We start from the raw sequence: 27,347 nt of genomic DNA on the forward strand, positions 1-27,347 counted from the left end.
TAATTCAAACTAGTTTACTGCAGAATTACTATTATAATCCTGAATATTTATCTCTTTTTGTCCTTGCATTCACAGAATAAATATTTTCAGAGGTATGAGATCGAGACGAGGGCATATGAGCAAGCTATGGAGAAGTTTTAGTGAGTTTTACCCTGTAATGATTCTGAATATTCAAGTGATTTTGATCTAAAGGTTTCAGCTAAAATGGTAACAATAAAACATTAGATACTCTGTGAATTGGTGTTGAGTGAAATTTGCCCCAATTCAATCTGGCTATCAATAATTGATACACTCTGATATATACACAAATTTATGTAAATCACTGGTCCATGCTTTGTGGATAGGGTTAAGAAATAACTGATTTGGAGAGGGGTCTTGTCAATTATGACTTAGGAATATAGATCATATATCAGCCTTATTTATCTTATTGAAATTGACATAGATATATATTTACACACCTACAGTTTTGACTGTATCGCTAAAATCCTTTTTACATGGAATTTCGCTCTTTTGAATTGGATACTGGTGATATGTATTTCAAATTCACTTAACTTCTAATTAATATTGCTACTAATATGATACTAGCAAGTATTATATACTATTATTTCCTCTGTGTTTTTTTTTTAGTGATGACCATCCGGATTACAAAGCCCAGTTGAAGGCAAGCAAAGGGGCATCCAAGCCCCCTCCCCTGCCCACCCCATACAAGTTATACTCAGAGAAGAGACATGCACAGCTGCTTACAGATAATCCACAGGTAGGGAGAGCCTAATTGTTTTCTATAAATAATTTTCCAAATCTCTAAATCGTAATGATTAAATATCCCTGTGCACGGGTGCAACCATTTCGTTCTGTTTAGGATCATGATCGATCAATGTCGCAGCAATTCTGCAGTGGAGTAAAATAAGTGCGAACCTGCAAACAGAGCAAAATGGATGCATTGCAGCTGTGATTATAACTTTTGGTCCAAAAATTTTAGCATGAAAATTATTTTTATAGCTCTTCATGGTTGATTTAAGGTTTGCTAATAGTATCATATGAAGGTTTCAATATACAAATCTAGATACGGGAAATACAGGCGAAAAAAGTGGCTGATAATTCACAATCGTTGGCGACACTGCATTTCGTATTTATTTCTTTATTTTGGCTTAATCTGTCCTTTGTTTGTATTATGATCATGTTCTAGACTCTCTTTTCTTATACCTAATTCAATGTATAAAATGTATCTGTATTGTTATTTTTACACTTGCTTTTTGTTAGTAAAAGTGATGCAAAGCAAAGAATTGTATTATACATTCATTTAACTAGGTGACCAAAGGAGAAGCTGAATCAAAGATGAGACAAGAATGGAATGGTCTTTCTGAACGAAAGAGAATGAAATGGATCCTTGCCTCCATTGCAGAGAAACCAAACTACGATGTGAGTACAGGGGAAATTTCTTACATTCAGCTACGAGTCTGTTTTCATATGTAATGGGGTTGCCATCGACATATTTCTACCATTTTCTCAGCTGACCTCAAAATTTACAGATGTTGAGATGTGATGTTATTAACAGCCCAGCGATGCTATATTGCTCAAGGATTCAAATCATTTCTGAAGAGTGAAAAAAAAATTGTCAGAATATTTATATTATGGTGTTATCATTTTGTTCTTGTTGTTTTTTCTGTAGAGTTATGATACTTGTTCACTCGTAATTAATTAATTAAATTCAGCTTGGTCATTACTCTCATTGTTACGTTTGATCTATTTAGAGGAGAAAATGTTGCACTTTCCCTTTCGTACATTTCCCTATGTGAAATCTGACAGACATTTTGGTTATGTCATTAGATCACTTGAATTATTTGATTGCCTTTTTATTCCAACTTGTTTGATAAATGTCTTGAATTATTTATTGAATCATTTGTACCTAAATGAAAAAATCTGTTCTGTAACTTAAAGCATTTGTCCATTAAACAAATATGAGAATCTGTCTTTTAATAAAGGCAAAATACTTCTTTGCTTTATTTTGACAGAAACAAAAAGCAAATTCACTCTTCTCACCAATCACTTTTACTTACCTTTTCTGTTATTAGAGGATCCTATGTTTTATAAACATTTCAAAAATTTATATCACCTGATATGTGATATTACCTGCAACGTTGAATAAAACAGAAATATCTACATTTAGCATCATTGTCGATAAGTGAATTGATGTTTTTTATTTTACAGAAAGCGATGGAGACATTTATAGAGAACCATCCTGCTTTCAAGGTCCCTACAAATCAGAAACCTCTTCTCACCAAAAAAGAGCTTGGTATCAAAGAACATCAAGAGGGCAGGCCATCTAAACCACCCATGTAAGAAAACTAGTTTCTTGATCCATTTTGTAAAACCCATCTTTGGTGAATGGTAATTTGTGTAAATCATCATAGAGTATCTAAGATTCCAATCTTTCATTCTATTTTCCACAAATCAATCAAAATACAAAAAAAACATATCTCATTCCGAAATAGTATGCATAATTACAATATAAATGCGGATTCAATGTGGATGGACTTAAGGAAAGCAAAAGCTTGTCGTGGATAGGCCCTTAACAAATAATGTGTAATCATTGATAGCTAAATATAGTTACAGAAAAAATAGAGCTGAGTTCGGAGAAAGTTACAGAAACTGGACAAGGACGAAAACAGAGAACGTTACAAAGAACAGGGACACATAGGTTACTAGACAAGACAAGGAAGACAAAGCAAAACATGAAAGAAAGGAGGAAAGAAGACCCCTCTATTATATTGCTGTTCATGATTGCGATGTTTAAGGATAACATGAAATATTTTTACAGAATTGGTTGTATGTCAATGAAATAGAAAATAGTAGACGGGTCCTATGTGAGGGTATCTGCAGCTGTAAATATGAATACATGTAATTTATTTACAATGACAAACATACGGTCATAGTGAGGGGATGGAGCACCTGGCAGACGAGGAAAAGAAGAAAAAAAACTTGATAGTTGTCAGGTAAAGTGAGAAAAAGTATCAAAGGAAGCAAAACTTAGAAGAGGTATGTTGTTGATAAGAGTTTCCCTGACTACCAGGTGCCCAATCCACTCTCTGATCATCCTAAAAGTAAATAAATATATATTGTGTATTTAAAGCGTACAGTTGGGTTCTACGAGAAGTAATATTGTCTCAAAAGAGACTTTTTCAATTTTCTTTTAAATGCAGTTAAGCTAACAGATCTTTTTATATCGAGATTGAGAGAATTCCAATATTTTGGACCTGAATAAATAATAGTATTGTGGGCAAAGTTTGTTCTGGTTTTTGGAAGATGAAATGAAAATGCTTGGCTTGTTGGATAGTCATGCAACTGGGTTTTTTTTTTATGAACGTATAATTAAGTGCCGGAGGCAAATTATTATTATTCAATTGAAACGTAAAAGAACCCAACTGCAGAAAGAAAATATCAGAAACACTTTTTTCTAAAAAGAGAGGACCTGTATGAGCCAGGAGCCTGTATATGGGCATTGGAAATTATAAGTATTGCTCTCTTTTGAGTAACCAGAATTTTATCAAGTTCAAGCTTACTAGAATTTCCCCAGGCAAGAATGCCATATTTTAAATATGGGAGTAATAAAGTAGAATATAACATTTGCATAATATGGACCTTACAAGGTTAATGGCAATTAGTTTTTTTCAACAGACAACTTTGTTGAGATTGGAATTTTTTTAATGTTAGGCATAAGGGACCCTCTCCTCTCTGTAATGTGTTTATTTTTCTTTCAAAATGGCATTTGAGCGTTCATCTTACAATTGTAAGGATTGTATATCAGAACCTATGAAGGTTATAGCATGACATTTCAGCCAATTCCATGATTTAGAAATTTCGTACCCTTCATATTATAACTGTCTCAAGGCACTCACTTTCATATAAATCTAGTAATGAATTGAACTAGTGACATTTGCTGTTGGGGTGGGGGATTTACCCAAACTTGAGTCTGTTTGTTGTATAACATTCCATCAGTATTATTTAAAGTTCAAGTCCACCCCAGAAAAATGTTGATTTGAATAAGTAGAGAAAAATCAAACTAGCATAACGCTGCAAATTTTATCAAAATTGGATGTAAAATAAGAAAGTTGAGACATTTTAAAGTTTCTTTTATTTTTCACAAAACAGCAATATGCACAATTCAGTGACATGCAAATGAAAAAGTCGATGTCCATCACTCACTATTTCTTTTGTTTCTTATTGTTTGAATTATATGATATTTCTTTTTTTACAGTTTTGGCAATAAGGACTAAATTGACTGGACCATATATTATTAAACAATGCTAATTCCACATGTTCAGGGAGGAATTAATCGTTGTTTCATTTGACAATGAGGAGAAAATTAGAAAATGTCATATTTCATATGGGTCGCATTTCATAAGTTGGGTATGCAAAAAGGGTGGCGTATGAACAATTTTCCACACGGTGCCATGGATAAATTGTTGCTACATCACAGCATCTTGACCAAATTTATTGAGTAATATCTCATTTTGAAGCTAGAACTATAGGCTAAATATATTACTATGAATTAGATCAATACAATATCAGGAACAAAAACTGTAGCACATTAAGTTTGAAGTAACAGGGGTGGCGGAGCCGGTGGATGCGGTAAATGATGAAATATTGATTAAACCTAATTAACAACTTACTATAATATGTAATATGACTGATATCCTCATATTTCTGGGCATTTTAAAGCAGGAAACAACTAAATGTCATAAAAATTTGACAATTTTGAAAATATGCAGCAATAGAATACATGTGTATGTCAGCTCTGATCTGCAACCTCATCAATTAGTAAACCGAGAGATTTGGTTAATTATCTAATTTATAATCTTAATTTTTAGTACAAATGTTGTGTATCATTGCAACAAACATTTCTACCCATGATGTTGTCATTTTGCCAAGCATACAAATACAGTGACAGGTATTTTGGGGGCAAAAATGTGAAATTAAATACTGCTAATTAATTAGTATAATTAATATGCATAAAATAATAGATAATTATTCGATTTTTGGTACAGATTTAATCATTGATGTTTCAAGATTATAACTGCAAAATACTGGGTGATCCAATGTTGCATTAACTTTTGACACCATTTTATGTGCAGCAGGTCCAATTTTAGAAAAACACATTTCAAAATTCACATTTACATTGACGTCTATGTAATAATTAGCTGTTAATTAGTCATTTGAAGGAAAAATAAAGGTATTCGAGACTTAAGACTTTTTCATTATTTAGAGAATGGTAATAGCTATAACATATAAAAAAATAATTTTTTTGACCATTTTTACCCTGTCCGCGAAATTGGACCACCTTATGACATGCGACCTATGATACTCTACAAATGAAATAGTGAGTGGATGATGTCATCAGTTTCCTCATTTGCATACTGGCCAGGATGTTCATGCAACTGTTTTGTGAAAATAAGCAAAACTTTAAAAAGTCATAACTTTCTTATTTCACATCCGATTTTGATGAAATTTTCAGCGTTTTGCTTGTTAGATTTTTCTCTTTTTATTCAAATCAACTTTCTGTTGGGGTGGACTTGTCCTTTGACATAGAGTTAAATTTTGTGGGTTTTTTTTTTGCAGGACTGCATACAGTTTATTTTGTTCCGAGATGCTTAAACAGATGGAAGATGTCTCTCCTAAGGAAAAGATGTTGCAGTGTAGCACAAGATGGAGCCAGTTGAGTGACAAGGGTAAAGCAGAATATAAGATGAAGGCAGCTAGGGTAAGCAAAACAATGCCATAGTCACATGGACAAAGCTGACACCAGAAAGTCCCCGTCTGAGAAAGAGTTGCAATTGATCCAATCAATACTCTGTGGAAAAGTGTCATCATTTTTTCTACAGAAAATTGTGCACAATGTCCTTTGTATACAAAGAGAGGCATAGTGAATTTTCATGAAAACGATGAATGCATGAAAAGACATTATAGTTATAAAATATTTTGAACAAATATGCATAATAGATGTTGACTTTGCTGGCTGTCCATAGTAGTGATTGATTAGATCATTCAATCACAACTCTTTGTAAGACGGGGCCCAAACCTCACTTTATTTCTGATGATGTACCATTGGTCATGTTTGGAGGAAGTCTATTATTATTATTATTTGATTTGGCACTTTCAGAAATCAAAAACAAGACACCATGTACAAAGCAAGAATAAGAAATAGTACAAAAAATGCAATAATTTTTTTTTTACCCTTACTCACCCAACCAGGTAGCCTGGGTAGGGAATAGGTCAACTTAATGACCATGGCCATTTGGTGTGACTGTATTGTCAGGGCCCCATCTTACAATGAGTTATGATTGATCCAATTAGTCATAACTCGATGGAAATCCATCTGTGTCATATTTTTTTCAGCAGGAAATTTGCAAGATGTCAATTGTAAATAAAGGAGAACCCACAAAATTGTTAAGAAATCAATGAATTTATATGGATATACATTCATATCTAGAATTTTTTTTGAACAAATATGCATTTCATATGTTGACTTTGCTGGCTTTCCAACGTTGCTATTGATAGGATCAATCGCAACTCTTTGTAAGACGGACCCCTTAATGAATTTATGACAAGTTGATATCAATGAAACCCTTTATTATTATACTACTGGATTTGTAGAATGTCGGCTTTAGGCATGCAAAATGGTAGACTATACTTTAATTGTAGAATTATCAAGAGATTGAGCACGCATCATATAATATGATTTGGTAGTGTTTTCAGTTTGGACCATGTGATGACATGTTCTTCCTGTTGCCAGTTTGAAGGATTCGTCTACACTGTTCATACCCCCTACTTCATAAACAGCACTTGAATATTGAAATCTTTGCCTATGGACAATAGATGGTGCTCTCCCTGAGATTTGTCTGTTTTGGGGTTGATCATTTGAATTCAAATTGGCAACTTACAAGCAGAAAGTGCTTGGGGGAGATTGTGATGACACTTAGTTTTAATGACTGAAGAAACAATTGCTTTACTGAAGGATATCTTGAGGTGTGAGTTGATGGGGAAGATGGATTTATTTGAATTCATAGTCGGTGTGAAAAGATACGTTGAACTTCAAGTGATTTGCATGTGAATTTGTGTTTGTAACATGTGTGTAAAAATCCCTTAGCACAAGGGTTTTATAAGGCTGTAGGTGGTTAATGAATGAAATGGTGGATTGTTTGTCATAAATGAGTAATTTGTATTATTTTTATTTCATGATCAACAGATGAAGGAGCATTATGAAAGAGAACTTGAGAAATATATTGAGGTAAATTTACATACCAGTATTTTTCCATGTGATATTTTATAATATGTGATATTTTAATATAGTTTCTTATAAAAAGGGCTGGGTTATTTTTACACCTAAGAAGACTCGTCTTGGCTATCACTCGCATGATGGGCTCGCACAATACCCATGGCATAATCTACCAATTTTAAAAATCTTGTGAATAATGTATTGTGCTAATTTATGCCTAAAATCAAAGGTTTGCTTTGATTGACTAAAGACTCAAAAAGGCCAAGTTTTTATTCACAGACTCTGTTCTAAAAGAAAATAATATTTTTTTGTTACTTATTTAAATTTCTCATGTATTTCTACCATAGAAAGACGACTTGTTAGTGCTGACAACTTTCATGAAACTGTCTACTGATTGCCATTGAGAATGCATGAAAAAGAAACCAGTTTCTAACACATAATTTTTAGTTATGATCTGAATTCATTTGTTTCTGGAAAAGGATTAGTTTTACTATCATGAGATATTCTTGAACAACATGTTGTTTTTGTCTTCAGAAACTACCACCAGGTGAGAAGGAGAAGTGTCTTGTAGAATTAAACAGTATTCGTAAAATGCCAAGTTCCAAGAAGGCTAAGCATGCTACAGAGAAAGCAGCCAAGAGCTCTGCAAGGTATCACTATAGACTATGATGATACTGAGTGAATGATGAGTAGTGGATGAGTGAGTGTGTGAGTGAGTGAGTGAGTGATCATGGGTGGTGGATGAGTGAGTGAATGTGTGTTTGTGTGAGTGAGTGAGTGTGTGTGTGTGTGTGTGTGAGTGAGTGAATGGTGGATGAGTGAGTAATGGATATTGGATGAGCGAGTGATGGTGGATGAGTGAATGAGTGAATGATGAGTGAGTGAGTGAGTGCGTAATGGTGGATGAGTGAGTGGGTGAGTGAGTAAGTGAATGAATGGTGGATGAGTGAGTGGTTGGTCAGTGAGACATTTGAATGAATTCTTGACTGAGTGAGTGCATGATGGAATTGGTTTGTGACTTACTGATTTAGTTCCGTACTGATTGAGTTATTGATGAATCGAGTAGAATTTTATCACTTTACAATGTATTTCTTGATTTATTCACAGTGCTGAGAAATTTGAGCTAAATCTGAATGGAAAGACAACAGGAAAAGATTTGTGGATTGCTGATAAATTACCCGCCTACATCAAAGAAGTAAGTCTGACTTTGATGTGATTGCTTCTATGATTAATACCCCACCCCCCCCCCCCCCCACCTCAATTGCCTGTTTTTTGTAAATTTTATTTTATTGGGAAATATTTCCATGATTATCAGTTAATTCTTTATGAATCATAGAAATGAAAAAGATTATGAAGAGAATGAAAAAATGAAAAAAGAGGAGGCCTGACCCACTTCCTATTGAGACCTTCCCTTATTTACATCAGTTTTATTATAGTTTATCTGATATTCTGATGCTGTGATATAACCATGACTCGCTTCGTACACAAAGTGAAGGAAAAATTAGATTGATTGGCATTCGACATAGAAAAAGATTTATTTCTGGAATTGCCTGAAGTATTGAAGTCATATTATCCATGTCCCATAACCAGAGATTTAAGAAGAACTAATCATGATTTTTTTTCACTTTCCATTGCTTTGATTTCAAGTGTATTTGATCAAATATTTTTCACTCCCAGATGTCCAAGTCAAAAGCTCTTGCTCAGCTGAGGACTCAGTGGGATCTACTAGACAAAGGAATGAAATCAACTTGGGTCAAGCAATCATCAACGCTAAACAAACAAATCGAGGTATGTATGGGACTGTATGAAATATATGAGACCAAGCAATACATGTTATAGCTTCACGTTATAACTCATACAAGATAACCAATCAACAGTGCTAATATCATGGCCAATGATATTTATTTTACTCAAATCTACAATGGTATCCTGTGTCGTCTTCAGGAGTTTGCAAGTTGATCTTGTTGTCTAATGTGCAAACATGCAATTATCAAAATAATGACATAAAAATTCACTTGTCTCATTTTCACAAATATCACGCATTGCTTCTTGTCGAAATATAACAAAATGAAACAAATGATTATGCCGAGAAAAATTGAATTTTATGTGTATTGATTTTGTGAGTATTCATTGTCCAGTATTTTCTATGAAGTATTGATATGTGGCCAAATATTTTATTTTTTAATCTTTTTATTTCAATGTCCATTTTACAGCAAAATGACAGACTTCGGCAGCTATGGTTGAATGCACCAAAGAAGCCATTTGAGTAAGTTCTTATATCTATTCCAGGGGTGTGAGAGTTCAGATTTTTATCTGATTTCAGATTTTTTTTTTTTTTTTCAGCTTAATTTCAGCTTATTTTTTGCTTTCCTCTGCAAAAAGTATGGGAGCTCTTTCTTTTTCAGACTTTTTCAACACTCTTCAGTTTTTTTTAAAGATTTTTTTTATTTGTGATCACTCACACCCCTGCTATTACCAAGTTATTTACTCTTCATACTTTATTTATAGTCAATCTTTATTGGTAACATTTTCTGGTTAAAAAGATTTCAAATTCAGAAGCTGTAATAAGTGATGATAAAAAATATTTACCATAAAATTCAAAATTGGTAATTAATTCCAGTTTTGCACATTATGCTCTCAAATTTATTAAATTTTGGTACTTCACATTGTTAGTCTTAAGAAGGTAGATTGAACAAGAGCTTCAGAATTTGCTGGGGGTTTTTTCTTGTAAAGTTCTGTAAGCACTCACCAAGACTTGCTCTGTGCATCAATATGTACAGACAACTTTCAATTGAAAAACAGACAAATTTACGCTGCCAATTTGATGTTCTCGTTGCTCGTGTACAAGCTAAGTAGGCGTTGTACAATGTTGAATAAATTGAGATTATTCTTGTTTTTACGTGACAGGAGCGCATACAGGTACTTTTCATGTGCGATGCTGAAGGCCCCTGAACTGAAGGGGGTTGATCAGAAGGAGAGGTTCAAGGAAGTTGCCAAGAGATGGAAAACCATCAGTGCAATGGAAAAGAAGAAATATGAAGCTAAGAAGGAGAAGGCAATCAAAGAATATAAGAAGCTCTTAGAGAAATACAAGAAGGTAATTTCAGTAGACAGGTGTAACACAGTGAAATTCTTTTCTTTTAAGACATGTTTTAAAATCATATTAAAACATTTTTTAAAAAGAGTTTTATTTTTCAATATAACATTTTCGGGATAGGGAAACTTCATGAAATAGCCCTCCTTTTTGTATGTCTGTCCACCATTTTGTTTGTTTGTTTTCTTTCTTAATTTCAACTACTGAAGCCATGGTACTTCAATAGCATTACATTCTGCCAAAGGAATGGAGATACGAACAAGCCAGAATGCACTTTAATATGATGCTGTTCATTACTTTGTGGAATTGTCCATTGATGATTGTCTCTCTGTGCTATGTATTTGTCGTGTATGTATGAGATATTAAAGTATTGAACTTGACCCACCCATTTTATGAACAGAGTCTAAATGAAGAAGACAGAGCTAGGTTTATTGAGATGGAGACCAAGCCAGCCATGAGGCAGAAAATCCTCAAGAAAGCACCAAGGGTAAGTAATCAGGATTTAAGATTTTAAGCTTTCCTTAGATTTGCAGATGTATTGTTTCAAGGCACAAATCTGTGGCTTTCCATAGACTTGCAGATGAGTTCATTTGTACAATAATATTATTTCAAGGCACAGATCTGTGGCTTTCCATAGACTTGCAGATAATTTAATCATACAATTGACGGTATTGATTCAAGGCACAGATCTGTGGCTTTTCATAGACTTGCAGAAAATTTGCAAAACTTGCAGAAATAGCCCCTTCCCCTCAAATCTTGGCCGTTGATCATGCGATCTCAACAAAAATTGGCATGCATGTCACCAATGATGTAATCTCCACAATTTAGTTGCTATTGTACCAAAATTATTCAAATTTATTTTTTATTAATTATGCTAATTAATGCACAAAATCATAATTTGGCTGTAAATCCTTACATATAGTCCCAAATCTGCCAGTTTTTGGTCTGGACAATCTTATGATTATTATCGAATGTATATACTACAAATAATGAATATTCTTATTCGTGCAATGATGCGAGATTTCGCATTCGGTGAAAAAAAGAAACGCTCTATTCAACTCGGCTAATGCCTTGTTGAATAGAGCATCTTTCTTTCACCTCATGCGAAATCTCACACCATTGCGCTATTTGTGTTGTACAACGCCTCAGAATTTAGCGAAAATATGAAAAAAACAAGAGTTTTTCACTGCAGTAATCTATGAAAAGGGAGCAATATTATTGAAAGCAAAAAGCAAAATCCCACAAGCGCTCATGACCTTTGGCAGCATTGTGCATTGAGCCAGCAATCTTGTACGCATATTGCACCTTCATTTTTACTGAGTGCAATGACTTCAATCGTATTGTGATGTCACCCCTAAAGCTGTGCAATGGCACATTTTGGATGGTACGTCTTGTGTGCAATGGTACGAATGTTTGACATTCAGCCTCCCATTTGCTCGCGTAGAACAAACTAAGTAGGCGTTGTTTTTTCTTATGTATTGTTTTTTTTTATTATGTATTTCTTTTTTATTTGTTTTTTTTACTATGTTTTTCGGGGGGGGGGTTCAGTAGAAATCGTCAGCAACTCTATTTTATTCATAAATAACATGATATCTTTTTGCTTTAAATCAGTAAGAATAACATTTTATACATTTATGAATTTTGGCTTTTTACAGAATTTGCATGGGATTTGTACATGAAACCATGATTTTGATAAATTTGGGGCTTGACATGCACTTACAAAATCTAACTTGAGAACCCGTACTCCCATGTCTTAAAAGACTACGGTTGTGAATGATGCCTAAGAAAATGAAAAGATTCTCCATGTTTCTTACAGGTTTTTTTAAATTATTTTTTTAGTTCCATTGTTCCATGAAATGTTTCTGTTGAAGCTTGAATATTAATCAAGAAATAGAATATACAAGAATGGAATTAACATGGAGAAGGTTTACGGTTCACCATGTGGAGTATGAAGAAAGGAAAGGAAATACAGGGAAACTCACTTTCAAGAAAGAACACTTCTACTTTTCTCTTTTCATCCTTTCTCGTCTTTCCATTTCAGTTTTTCTGCCTGTATTTCCTACCCTTCTTCATATTTCATATGGTGAACCATAAACCTTCTCCATGTTATAAACTCTGCCATGCAAACCTACAAAGATCATAAGGATGGAATTGTAACTCACTTGTATGCAAGTGTTACTTTATTCTATGTGCATTCCTTTCTGTCCACAGACTGCTCTAGCCAAGAAGACAGTTAAGGTGGAGGTTGAAAGTGAAGAGGAAACAGATGATGATGAGGAGGAAGAAGAGGAGTCCGAATCTGAATCAGAGGAGGAGGAGACCGATGATGATGATGACGATGATAACGACGAGGACGACGATGATGATGATGAGGAAGAAGAGGAGGAGGACGAGGATGGGGAGAACGCACAGGGGAATGCCAGCAGCTCGGAAGAATCAGAATCGGAGGAAGAAGAAGAGGAGGAGGAGGAGGAAGAAGAGGAGGAGGAAGAAGAAGAGGAAGAGGAGGAAGAAGTAGAGGAAGACTCGTCGGAATCTGACTGATGCTCGTATCAATCTGTTTGGTGCTCAGATTGATATTCCTTTGATAAGACTCTGAAACAGACATTCATTCCATTAGCACCATTGATTCATCAAGACCCCCTTTGATTATTGGTGCCACCTCTTTCCACTGTCACTGATCTTATCACATGACTCACTCTGCCATCACCCGACTCTATCATCAATCATGAGCTGTCATTGTGGTCACCTGTAAAGTTCTGTTGAACCTTATGTCACATATCCAACAGCTTTTCTGCAAATTTGTGACGTAAAGCTTTTATGGCCCTAAAGCCTTGCTCCGGATTCCAGCCATGTTCCTGTCACTGGTTCTTGTTCATCACTTGCCAACGAGGCATGACGATTCTTATTCATATGTGACATGGACTTCAAGTCATTTGTAGATTCAGTTGTCGAAGTACTTTTTTAGTGAGTCTGTACCCTTTTTTTCAACCATGTGTACCTTCACATCCAGCACTCTGGTTTTTTTGTGACAGTCACACTGTGTTTCTTGATAGATAATCATTTGGTAGCTTGCATATTGATGTAAATCGCGTTTTCAACCACTGATTTTTTTTTTTTTAAATCACTTAAACTCTGGAGGATGGGTATTTTACTTGGGAATTGGAACATGCTAGTGTCTCACAATACTTATTATTCTTAACCGTTTATGCTTCATACAGCTGTGTTTTCTGTATTTCAATTCTAAATCATCTAAAGCAGAGGCGCGTTTCACAAAGATTTAAGTCGCACTTAAATGCCGACGTGTACATGATATGCAACGCGCGATCTTATTGATAGACACGCAGTAGGGCGTCCTCCTGACACGATCTGACCTATGAGGTCAAGCCTTTCATACCGTACGCAACTTGGTATTTAAGTGCCACTTAAATTAAGTCATACTTTATTGAAGTCATACTAAAATCTTTGTGAACCCCCCCCCCAACGTTCAAATGGCTTAGTCTTTTATTATTTGTTTTTAAAGGCATCACAGGACGTATTGATTTCAGGGCACTTGATGTAGATACACATTAATATTCTTTTAAATGATGCAAGAATTCCATGTCTCCTGTTAGGCCATTGTTAATCTTTTTAAGGTTTGAGCTATTTATTTAACCATCCTTACTAAATGCAATTATGTGTTCTTGATTTGATTGGTAGCATTCTGGACTGATTGCTTGATCAAAATAGATGTATACCAGATGTCAGGGGGAAAAAATTACATGAGGGCTCTGGGCGATTTCGCCCCAAAAGTGCTTAAAACAGCCCTGGAATCTCCTTCACTACAGTGTTACAGCTTGGCCTAATTATATATTTAAAAAAAAAGTCCTATATTATTTAATCACAAGGACCAAAGCTGTAGATTGAATTGAGTATTCCTGCTTGAATTTTAACCACATGTAATATAAGACTAGAGAGGCTCTTAAAAATCATTTCAGAGTTGTGTTTAATCTTGATTTTTAAAGCAAATTTGTGCAACACGACCCCGGTTTTCCTGCGGTTCTAGCATGTAAATACTAATGTTATTTGGACATATTTTCTTTTGTAAAGACGTAAATTGTATTCTAATGAATTTAGTTACTGAAATTGGAAATGTTTGTGTATTAGAGATTAACTCTGTAAATTTTTGAGAAAAAAAAAAAAAGTTTTTTATAAGAAGCAAAAGCAAGCAGATTATTGAATCAGTTTGATCATATGCTAAGACTTTACTCTTTTTACTTAATGTGTGCATGTTGGGTATAAAATATCTACATATCATTTTCTTTGTATTTTTTCTTCAGATATTTATATCACATCTATTTCATTGATTCCAGTAAGTGGAGTCTCTTGAACCATGAAATGTGATATGAATCTCGTTTAATGTCATGAAATGATTTGTCACCCTTATTTAAATAATAAAATGAAATGTTGAAAATAATTTTATATATTTTTTGTTGTCACTATTACCACTTAGTAACATTCCACGTAAATCAATGCTATGTAAAAGAGTCATCACCCCTGGGGGCCCGTTGCTGAAAGAGCTACAATCAATTGCAACTCTAAAAATCATGGGCAACTTGATTTTTCAACCAATCTACAGTGTGCATTTGGGACTTGCGATAGATATTTCTACTTGCATTTAAACGCAACTCTTTCTGCAATGGACCCCACGTGGACTATTTAGTCTATATCCCATTTTAAAATATCACAAATTTGATTTGTTGTGATCAATCCTTTTTTTTTAATATCTTGATATGAAGAAAAAGGGCTTGTCATGTATATACTTATGAAATCATTTTGGTATCCATGGTAACAATGCTCAACAGCCAATCAAAATCAAGGCTTTCATAATAGTTTTTTTCAGGCAAAGACACCATGAAGGTATCTTTTCTGCAGCAGGAACCAGTCAACATGATATGCCAGGAAAAAGATAAAGAAGAGGGGATAAGTTCATTCAAAGGCCACATTTCACTCTCTATTGTAGAGTACTCTCAAAGTGGAACTTCCAGAAAATTTGCTGTACTTGCTCAATACTTGCTAAGGGGACTCTGTGGACTTATCATAGTACCAGTGCAAATGTTTACAAGAGATGTTTGTATACTACTGCTTTGTGGGAGGGGCCTATCTTGTTATCTTTTTCATTGATCTTTTAAACATAGATGAGAGCATGGGTTTGTGTCATCATTTATTCATTAGAAAATAACATTACTATCTAAAAACTGATCCAGGTTAGGTTAGGTTAGGTTGGGTGGAAAACCAAGTGATGTCGGCTCTTTGTTTAAATAAAGATATTTCAGGGTTTTATTAATTTTTATTTAAAAAAAAACAGAGTCAATAATGCAACATTATTCTTTCGCGTGGAGTATTATCTTTATAACCAATTGTTTCAATTGTTCTCGGGCCCATTGCAGAAAGAGTTGAGTTTAAATGCAAGCAAAAAAATCAGTCGCAAGTCCCTAATGCGCGTTGTTGATTGGTTGAAAACAAGTTGCGATTGATTGCAACTCTTTCTGCAACGAGCCCCTGTTCTACTTCTAACGTTTGTAGTAATGTCACATTTGTTTTTTACAAGGTCACTTCACACACTTTACATATTATGTGTTGTGGTAAATTGATGGTTGTGATTTTGCACCTAAGTATTTACTAAACAAGTGTTTGAATGCACAAATGTGATGTATAATTCATAATGGAACATAATGTATGTATTTTTCTTGTCCCATCACTATTACGACTGGTTCCTGTCTGATGGCAATTATCTTTTTCATAACTTCTAAGTGGGTGATGATTGCTTATGATCAGTTCATCTGCATAGAGTCAATTTGGGTTTTAAAAAATTCCTGCTTGAAAATAATGTTTATTCTGCCAAAGATATTTTAAACTTTAGATCCTGTTTGATAAGAACTTCACAATCTTGCCTCTTATTTTCATACTTCTATTGCAAACTTCAACCCACGCATCTGTCATTGCTGGCTTTCCAACTTTCCTCTTCTTCACCCAAATAGAGCTTGGACTGCTCTCACACCCAGATTGATTATTCAATCTTTTGAGAGTGGTGTGTTTGTTGATTTACATCATGAATGAGCTATAAAGGGTGGAGATCTCAATCCTCCCTAATCCCCTGAAAATGAAGAGATTTAAGGCCTGAGAAGTGAGAACCCATTTCATGAAAGTTTTCATTATCTGATCATTACCATAGTAACAAACATCCATGCTTCTCATCCAATCAAAATCAAGGAAAGATGTCGGATCTCTGTGGTGATAAAATGCCTCCTTGGTAACCGATAGGTTCTCAGCCTAGCAAATTTTTGTTGTGAAGCTTTGTGAAGCCGAACCCGTAGATCTTCGTATGAGATTCCATTGTAATGAATATTTTACATTTCTTGTTATGAGATTGGCTGTTGACAATGACGTCCATCCAATAGATCTATTCATGTTTGGTTTCTCAGTAAAACATAAAACCTTTGTATGACAGTGCATTTTGCAATATCATGCATGCCGATAGCTTTAGAAAACCATTGATCATTTACCTTAATACTGTAGATATTTTTTTCTCTCCATTTTATCATTCCTTATCGGAACAGTGGTGCTGACTAAAAGTCATTGATTTATTTCACACAATCTTCTGTCATTGGGTTTTTTTTTTCTCATTCATCCATAATAATATTGCATATATAGGATATTATATTATGACAGAAAGAAAGTGAGTATATGGTCACTGATTAGTGTGTGCTGTGTGCCGAGTTCAATGTATACAGGCAGCCTGTACATTTTTAGAAGAAAAAAAAGCATTTAAGAATGTAATTTATGGATCGTATTTTGGGTGGAGATAGTTGTACAGAATTTTCAGGAATGAATTTGTCTGAATATGAGCAAAGCATTGATAAAGAAAAAAAAATGTTTTTACTCCCACTGTTGAAAAGCTCTCTGTATTATTTGTTTTATTATATGTTTGTGAGTATTCCAGTTCAGAATAAAGCATAAGTTTTATATGATGGAATTGCACCTCATCTGCTGACTTATTAAGTTATTCGCTTTGAGAATATTTTGTTTTCAAGTATTGGTACGTCCAAGATTGTAGAGAGTGATATAGTCTGCTGGGCAAACCCTTCACTCGAGTAAAGGGTCTGAATTGCACCCTACTCATGCCCTGTGTACTGAAGGCCATCTCGTTATTGGAACAGCAAGTTTTGTATGTGCTAGTCTTTGTGTGGAGGCACACTAGTTGCTCAAAGTTCCAATCAGGGTCTGTGCCTGCAGACTAAGAGTGATATATATAGGTGAGCAGATTGATGGAGGGATGGGCAATGATTGATTGATCAGTGAATAGCTGGATTGAAAGATTGATTGAAAAGGGATGAAAGTATGAGAGCATATTACATGATACACCGAAACCTAACAAATTTATATAGCTACTGCTGTACAGAAATTGGTATTGGGTTTTTTTTTTTTTAATGTTTCAGGCAGATACAGACTAGCTTCAATCATCTTTTTTATTATTTATTGGCCATAAAAACATACAAAAATTTTAATTGAATAATTAAATATGGATAAGCAGAAAAAAAGTAAGAAAATGTTTTTTTTTCCATAGGCCATGGCTTGTAAAGGGTAGGTTTTCACGTTAGGGTCCTTTTCAAAATCCCACAGACGTACATGGTATTCACTCGTCTGGGTGTCAAGCACTCCTGTTCAAGGAATCAATGTCCCCTTGACAACAGGATTCATCTTTCTCAAAGTCACCATATAGCAAGTTGCATAATCGGGGTGGGGGCACGTGCCCCCCCCCAAAAAAAAAAAAACGAGGAAAGGGAGAAAGGAAAAGAAACGTGATGGGAAAGAAGAAATTATTGTTCATTATATAATAATGTTATATTAAATAAACAGTTTTCACAACTTTAAGAAACATAAATTGCTCAGGACCTATGTCTTCATTGTTCTTGGTGCTCGCATTGTCTATTTAACGAGATAATAATAATATATGTCATTTGTAATGCGCCAAAATCACTCGGCAGAGATAAATAACCCTGTTGTACTTAAACCTCCCGTTTTCAAGTCAATATACACCAAATATATTACCCCGCACTTCGAGTTTTTATTGTTTAACGTAGTGACATATGCTTCCTATTCATGACTACTTAAAGTAATTGCCCCATTTTAAGGTCTTAATATAAAACATTTCCTGTCAGTGCTTAAGTTCGCATTAGTGGATTGGTGAGTCAATCAGTTCTTCACGAAATCATAAACTCATGCAGTCCTTAAAATGTCCCTTTTAAAAAAAAATTTCAACTCGCGCTTTGCGCTCGCATCATTTGGTTAGTGAAATACGTATATATGGTCTTAGTGAATACAAACAAGCCTTAGAATGCCTCTCTTTTTCAGGTCTGAATTTCATCAATTTTCAGCTCGCGCTCGCAATATTTGATTTATGAGTTGCGTATGGTAATCAGGATTACAATGTCTGCAAAAAGTGCTTCATTTTTTTAGAAGTAATTCTAACAAAATCAGCAAGCGCTTGGCATTCGCATTAGCTGACTGTGGCGAGATATGTATACTCTTATACCCTTTTTAGACAGGCTAAAATTTCCTTAACCCCGTACTATTGGTGGGGCTAAATGGCAATTTAGCCCCACCTATAGTACGGGGTTAAGCTTAGCCCACTTACGTTTTACACAGCGTTTTTGCAAAGTGGGCTAACCCCACCTATAGTACGGGATTATTTGGCCCTGCAAAAAAGCAGGGTTATCCCACCAATTGCGGTGCTAAGAGCAATAGTACGGGGTTAAGATCGCATGTGTAAAACGAAAGTGGGCTAAGCTTAAATAGTACGGGGTTAAGGAAATTGCGAGTGAAGCACTTGTACTACGAATGATCGACAAAAACCACTAGTCCGGGGTTAGCGAGTTTCGTGTGTAAAAAGCAAGCATTCCTTATCCGGGGTTAGCAATAACAATTTGGCATGTGTGAAAAGGAAAAAAAATAGTACGGGGTTAAGGATAGTACGGGGTTAGCGATAGTCCGGGGTTAAGAAAATCCTGTGTAAAAAGGGCATTAATGGATCCTCATATTTCCCTGTTTGGGGTCAATACATATAAAAAATTTAAGCTCGCGCTTCGCGTTCGCATCGTTTGGTAAGTGAAATACGTAAGGTCTTCGTGAATTCCTGTAAAGATGCCCATCTTCAGCATGTTCCTGAATTTTCAGCTAGCTCGCAATATTTGATTAGTGAGATGCGTATATTATGTTAATCATGATTATAATATTTGTGCTTAAAGGTAATTCTAATAAATATAGCAAGCGCTTGGCACTCGCATTAGATGACTACGGTAAGTTATGTATACTCTTAATGGATTCTTAAAATATAGTCCTTAAAATGTCCCTGTTTGGGGTCAGTATGTACAAAAATTTCTCTTAACATTTTTAGGGATAATATTCTTTAGTTGCATTTAAAAAATAAGACTAATAATATCATCATTTACATTAAAATATAGCGATCTCCTTGCTTGGTGGGAAAACAATTTTTTATTTTCATTTCATTAAAGGAATATTTAGTGCTAAAAGTTATATGAATGAAAAAAAAGACAATTCAAGAAAATTAATAGCTTTTTGTCTCACCTGCGAAGCAAAGTGAGACTATAGGCGCCGCTTTTCCGACGGCGGCGGCGGCGGCGTCAACATCAAATCTTAACCTGAGGTTAAGTTTTTGAAATGACGTCATAACTTAGAAAATATATGGACCTAGTTAATAAAACTTGGCCATAAGGTTAATCAAGTATTACTGAACATCCTATTAGAATTTCATGTCACATGACCAAGGTCAAAGGTCATTTAGGGTCAATGAACTTAGACCATGTTGGAGGAATCAACATCGAAATCTTAACCTGAGGTTAAGTTTTTGAAATGTCATCATAACTTAGAAAATATATGGACCTAGTTCATGAAACTTGGACATAAGGTTAATCAAGTATCACTGAATATCCTGCATGAGTTTCACGTCACATGACCAAGGTCAAAGGTCATTTAGGGTCAATGAACTTTGGCCGAATTGGGGATATCTGTTGAATTCCCATCATAACTTTGAAAGTTTATGGATCTGATTCATGAAACTTGGACATAATAGTAATCAAGCATCACTGAAAGTTTTGTGCAAGTTTCAGGTCTCATGATTAAGGTCAAAGGTCATTTAGGGTCAATGAACTTTGGCCGAATCGGGGGTATCTGTTGAATTACCATCATTACTTTGAAAGTTTATTGGTCTAGTTCATTAAACTTGGACATTAGAGTAATCAAGTATCACTGAACATCCTGTGCGCGTTTCAGGTCACATGACCAACGTCAAAGGTCAATGAACTTTGGCCGAATTTGGTGTATCTGTTGAATTACCATCATAACTTTGAAAGTTTATGGATCTGATTCATGAAACTTGTACATAAGAGTAATCAAGTATCACTGAACATCCTGTTCGAGTTTCAGGTCACATGATCAAGGTCAAAGGTCATGTAAGGTCAATGAAATTTGGCCATGTTGGGGTTTTTTGTTGAATAACCATCATATCTCTGTAAGTTTATTGGTCTAGTTTATAAAAAAGGGAAATAAGAGTAACCATGTATCACTGAACATCTTGTGCGAGTTAGAGTAGTATTTAAAGTGAGCACTGCTGCTATATTGAACTGCGTGATGCAGGTGAGACGGCCAGAGGCATTCCACTTGTTTAATGAATTTGAAAGCATAATTCGAAATTATTTTGGCAAAGAAATGGAAAGGTTTAGAGGAAGTCTCCTGATTAGCAAGAACCTCATGAACATTTGCATTTTAATTTATTAACAAACTTCATTCATTTGGCATGAACATTGTCTACAATACAGACAATGATAACATAAACAAAAATATTCATAACAGTATGTCGCATAAATCAGTAATACATTAATTAAAACATTTTCCATAGATTTCTAACTGATATACATATGCATCTATATAAGACCGATATTTTTTTCTGGATCCTGCAGACTTAACAAGCCTTGCTTTTTTATGCAGGTTCCCTCATATTTCACTCCTTTAGATTGTCTTTAATTCCAAATCGCTATTCTCTTTAATTTGAATTAATTATTATGCCTTGTCTGATTTGTATTATCATAAGTTTTCTGATATCGTTTTCATAATTTTGTTTGTACTTGTGAAATATGTAAAATAAAGTCAAATCAAATCAAATATACAAAGAGAATTGGCGTAATGAAATTTAACATAGAGAAAGTATAGCATAATGTAATATAATGAACACAGATCGGGAAGTCACTGATTGTTTGTAATGATAGAGATAATCTTTTGGTGTAAATTGGACTTAGAATGAAATTAAAGAAAAAAAGTAGTGGATTTTAAAACTCACCTGTCTTACAGTATTTATAGTGACTTTGGTGAACTTACAGAAATTATCAATTTTGTGTTCATTATCTTTCATTATGTAAATAAATTTGTCTTCATCGCTTAGGTCTTTAAACTGTTGACACTTTTCAGCTATTTTGTCATTTTCAGCCATCTTCGCGCAAGTCACTTATTGAAAACCCTGACAAAACGTTCTGTGTTCGGTTCGCTCAAGCATAAAAGAAATTATGTGAGCTATCTGGAACAACTGATGCCACTGCCACGAGCGTAATAATATCCAACTCCCCACAGACACAATGACTTTGTAGATAAATACAGCACTTTATTTTAATTTTTTGAAAAATTAAAATAAAATTAGAAGGACAAATTGTTTTACCAGTATCTGACTTTTCACAAAATCTGACCAGAAAGGCGTGAATATGCCGACCGCCCAGCTCATTTCGAAAATAAATCAACGTTTTTGAAGAAAACATATCGTAATCATGAGGACATCTCATTCTTCGCATGAAACGGTAAAATAGCACCATAATTCCTGCGCCAGTCAAATGTATATAGTTCAAAAAGCAAAGAGATATTTCTCCCTCCTTTGGACAAAGGACGGTCAGTGATTGCCTTTCCTAGAATCAGTAAGATAGCGAATCATAATTAGGCATGCAATTTTGTCAATCAGCTATTATCAAATTAAAAGTTTTGGATAATTTGGTTGGGTCAAATGAATTTACTGCATGGATAGTAGTAGAAGTAGTAGTAGTAGTAGTTGTAGTAGTAGTAGTAGTAGAATACAAAGTTAAAGCATTATTGTTGCAGTGATATCAGTCATGTCAGTAGCGGTAAAAGTAGTACAGGACTATACGTAGAGTAGGTAAATATAAAATGACGGTTAACTATATAGTGTATATAGAAAATAAACTAGAAGCGATCAAATCAGTACAGTGGTAATAATGGACTTTCCTTTCATGATATTTTGAGGTTGAGAACAATGAAGGTTAAATTATTTTGTTTAAAAAAAGGTCAATGATACACAAGCATTTAACAGATGTGAAAAATGATTATAATCTAATTAAACTTTTAAAAAATACCTTCTCTTCCGAAAATAATAAATAAAATGTCTGAATATAATGTGTTTATCATTTACCCCATTGTCTCCCTCTTTCTGAAACAGCAAACGACTTGAAGTTTCAATATTTAGACTTGTGATGTGAGGTAAGTTCCATGAATAAAAGCCCAAGTCAGTGTCTAAAAGTCCACTAAACATGCTAAACGAGAATAAAAGATCCGTATTCCTTGTCTAGGCCATATGCAAAAAAAAGTAAACAAACGGGTGCGCCATGACAATTCCCTCGGTTACCGCGCCCCGATTGGCTGAAAGTTTTCACTCTGCGCACATCACATTGTGATGTCATGTCAGAAAGTTCGTTGACTTCTCGGATTGACCTATTTCTAGGGACGCGAAATAAAGGCGCGTATACTGACTGTATACTGGGCATCATTAATCGTATTATAAGGTCTTTGGTCCTACCTATCTAAATATTATCTGTTTTTACTTCCCAATCATTTCATTTTGTCCGTTATAGTTATTTTTTATGTTTAAGATGAATTTAGGAGGGAGGAGGTATTGAAAAGGAGAACACATTTTAGATAACGGTCATAGTAGATGATAATGCCAAAAAGTCTAAATACTTCATGGAAAAAGTCTTGGAGCTTCCGGTCAATGTAAGCATTCAGACAATATTTCCCTATACCGGTGAAAAGGATTTTGGTTCCCTTCTTAATTCTGACCATCTGTTTGATATAAATTTTTCTTTTTTTGGGGGGGGGGGTCGACCGGGGCTGATAATTTTATCATTTTGCCGACAGGATCTTTCACCTTATTAAGAAATTCAAAGAAAGAACTCACACAAAACAAATTGTGGGCCTTTCAATGTAGACAATTTATCGGGAGCTGTAAAAAGGAAATACATGTCAGAGGTTTTTATCCTGCCAATTCGCTTTAACCGAAATTATAAATAAAACGAGTAGGCCTAAAAACCCAATGTTTTCACAATTCATCAGTGGAGCTATAATTATTACTTTTTTCATATGACAAATATTGATGAAACACTCTCCTGCATTGATCCGCCACTTTGGCGTTACTTTTAAAGTCGAAAATTTTATCATGATTTTCTAGCGCTTTAAATAATCTTTTATGTTTTGTGCGAAGACTTTCACAAATCTGATTGTCCAGGGTACACGCCTGTATAACCATTTCGTCTTGTACAGATTTAAAGGCTGGTGTTTTAAATTGAGAAAATCTAATCTCCCGTCTTTTTCCTTTGGAATATCATTCCCGAAACGCCAATACATGAATTTCCTTATTTATGTTTTGAATTTCTTTTCTGCTTGGATCAATCCAAGTAGCAATCTTGATCGCAGAGAGGATTATGACGATCGTATCAAGCTTTCTTGGGCGACTGAGAAAGTTCCAGTGAAATTAAAATTAAGATTGACAATCTCCATGTCTGTCACATGACTACGTTGAACCGCATATTATCTATCTCATACAAAAATAATGTTTAGGAACTATTATTACATTAACTTGTTCAAGAGATCTGAAATTGTGTGAGTTATCTGTAACGACAACTGACGCCATAAGCATAAACATAACAACCCCCAACAGACGCATTACTTTGTGTGTAAATACAGCGCTTTTTCTATTTTTTATTAGAATGAAATAGGAGCGACAATTCTCGAGTATCGCTCTTATGATAATTTATACCAGTGCAGTAGTAGAAGCAGAAGTAGAAGAAGAAAATGTTATAGTAGTAGAGGTAGAAGTATTGGTAATAGTAGAAGAAGTAAAATAGTATTAGTAGAAGTATAGTAGTATTAGTAGTAGTAGTAGTAGTAGTAGTAGTAGTAGTAGTAGTAGTAGTAGTAGTAGTAGTAGTAGTAGTAGTAGTAGTAGTAGTAGTAGTAGTAGTAGTAGTAGTAGTAGTAGTAATAGTAGTAGTAGTAGTAGTAGTAGTAGTAGTAGTAGTAGTAGTAGTAGTAGTAGTAGTAGTAGTAGTAGTAGTAGTAGTAGTAGTATTCGTAGTAGTAGTAGTAGTAGTAGTAGTAGTAGTAGTAGTAGTAGTAGTAGTAGTAGTAGTAGTAGGAGTAGGAGGAGGAGGAGGAGGAGGAGGAGGAAGTAGTAGGCTAGGCAGAAGTAAAACATTGTTGCAGAGATATCAGTCATGTCAGTAGCGGTAGAACGACAGGCCTGTAGTGAAGGTAAAATATACAATGACGGTTAACTATAAGCGATTAAAGCAGTACAGTAGTAATGATGAACTTTCTTTTTATCAATCATATTTTGAAGTTGAGAGCAATGAATGTTGAATTAGTATAAAAAATGATAAAAAAACAGTCAATGACACACTAGTATTAGAACAGACATAAAGAATGATTGTAATTAAACTTGAAAAAAAAAACACCTTCTCTTCCGAAAATAATGAACAAAATTCGTCAATATAATGTGATTATCATTTACCTTGAATACATTCTGTTCCCTCTTTCTGAGGGAACAGGGAACGACTTGAAGTCCTTATGATGCCTTGTGATAATGTGAGGTAAGTTCCATGAATAAAAACCCAAGTCAGTTATTGAAAGTCCACTAAACAAGAATGAAACATCCGCATTGCTTGTTCTTATGCAAAAGTAAACAAACAGGTGCACCCTTGGTTACCGCGCCCCGATTGGCTGAAAGTTTTCACTCTGCGCACGTCGCATTGTGATGTCACGTCAGTAAGTTCGTTGACTTCTCGGATTGACCCATTTCTAGGGACGAGAGGCCCTCCTTAAATGTGCGCATACTGACTGCATGATGGGCATCATTAATCGTCATACCAATCGAAATTTACGGTTTTTACTTTCCAATTACTTTATTTTGTCCGTTATTGCTACTTTGGATATCCTTAAGAGGAGGTATTGAAAAGGAGATCACATTTTAGATAATGGCCATGGTAGATAACAATGCTTAAATGTATAAATACTTCATTGAAAAAGTCTTGGAGCTTCCGGTCAATGTCAACGATCAGAACATGAATATTTGTCTTTAATTGTGAAAACAAAGCTGATTCCCTTCTTGAATTCTGACCACCTTTTCAATATATATATATATACTTTTTGGCGGGGGTGGGGCGGGGTCGATAGGGGCTGATAAATTTATCACTTTACAGACAGGATCCTTTTACCTTAATGCTAGAAGGAAATTCAAATAAAGAACTCACCCAAAAAATTCTAGTTTTCTAATTCTTTGGCATTTCAATGTAGAAAATTTCTCGGGAGCTGTAAAAAAAAGATACTTGCGGATTTTTTTATCGTCCTAATTCGTTTAAACCGAAATTCTAAATAAAGCGAGTAATCCTAAAAACCCAATGTTTTCACAATTCATCAACAAAAAGCTGCGATTATTCAAATTCGCGCGGAAATTTTGAACATGTTTAAAATTTTCCGACGAATTAAAAAATCGTTAATCATTTGTTTGAATTCGCAGTTCTTATTTAGTCATTCGTTTATCGTCCGTATGTTTTGTCGCGCATAGTTCCTCTTCGCGCTTTTGCAAAAGTGGACCGATCTCGAAAAAACCTGTAAGGATGCAACACGATGACATAACGAACAAGACTGCCCGATCTATTCCCTCGCCTTCTTTTCTAATCGCAGGCCATATCAAACCATTGCTCACTTTTCGTTCGTTTTATTGGTTTATATTATCCCTTCGCTCGCCTTTGGCCGCAATTTTCTCAAAGAGGTGAACCGAAAAAATCGATATAATATCCTACAAAATGGCAAGGCTTGCAATTACTACTACTTTAAAAAAATATTTCGGAAAGTTAGAAATCTAATTTGCAGACAATAACTCTTTCATTTCCTAAAAAGGAAGGTTACAAATTATATTTACAGTTGTTTTGACATAGTCAACCTTGCACCCCCAAACAAATACAAACATATTGGGGGATCTTTCTCTATCGGTCGTCAGAGGAATAATACACACTAAACTTGTCTCAGGATGAGAGTGATTCATCAACATTTGTCTTGTGAAAAAAAGTAATAATAATTATAGCTTCACTTTTTGATGGATTGTGATAACATTGGGGTTTTCGGCTTACTCGCTTTATTTACAATTTCGGTTTAAGCGAATTGGGAGGATAAAAACATCCGACAGGTATAATATATTATTTTTTTACAGCAACGAAGACCTCTTTGTGTGAAAAGCTTTGCATCAATATGATTTCTTTTGTTCTCATTTTCTTTCCTGTAATACATGCATGTACGCATATAAGAATAAGTCAACTATAATTTCTTCATTTCCAAGGGGATCCACACTTTACAAGCTTTGCTTTTTAGTGGATCCCCCTCATTTCCATTTATGCTCTATATTATGCTTTTTTTCTGTTTTACGAAGTAAGAATGCCCTTCTATAAAAATTGTACTTGATTTGCATTGCTTTATTACTTTGAATTATGTTTTGAATGGAAATGAAAGAATTGAATTGAATTGAGAAATTCTCTATATTGAAAGGCCCACAATTTTTTTTCTGTGAGTTATTTATTTAAATTTCCTTCCTACAAT

At 34.6% G+C, this 27,347-nt stretch overlaps 1 protein-coding gene across 1 annotated transcript in view; it reads left to right on the top strand.

Annotated features, from left to right (window-relative positions):
- The window catches only part of LOC121418029 (nucleolar transcription factor 1-A-like), a 29,320-nt gene extending 12,533 nt beyond the window's left edge, over positions 1-16,787 (top strand). Inside the window, exons 6-18 of the mRNA XM_041611734.1 lie at positions 76-140; positions 628-757; positions 1,309-1,419; positions 2,209-2,336; positions 5,617-5,758; positions 7,244-7,285; positions 7,808-7,923; positions 8,381-8,468; positions 8,951-9,061; positions 9,487-9,539; positions 10,181-10,370; positions 10,768-10,854; positions 12,579-16,787. Of these exons, the coding sequence (XP_041467668.1) occupies positions 76-140; positions 628-757; positions 1,309-1,419; positions 2,209-2,336; positions 5,617-5,758; positions 7,244-7,285; positions 7,808-7,923; positions 8,381-8,468; positions 8,951-9,061; positions 9,487-9,539; positions 10,181-10,370; positions 10,768-10,854; positions 12,579-12,911 (1,596 nt within the window). The 3' untranslated portion in view covers positions 12,912-16,787. The remainder of the gene's footprint in view (positions 1-75; positions 141-627; positions 758-1,308; positions 1,420-2,208; positions 2,337-5,616; positions 5,759-7,243; positions 7,286-7,807; positions 7,924-8,380; positions 8,469-8,950; positions 9,062-9,486; positions 9,540-10,180; positions 10,371-10,767; positions 10,855-12,578) is intronic.
- Positions 16,788-27,347: the final 10,560 nt, after the last annotated feature.

The sequence above is a fragment of the Lytechinus variegatus genome, chromosome 1 (genome assembly GCF_018143015.1).
Source record: "Lytechinus variegatus isolate NC3 chromosome 1, Lvar_3.0, whole genome shotgun sequence".
Classification (NCBI taxonomy): domain Eukaryota; kingdom Metazoa; phylum Echinodermata; class Echinoidea; order Temnopleuroida; family Toxopneustidae; genus Lytechinus; species Lytechinus variegatus.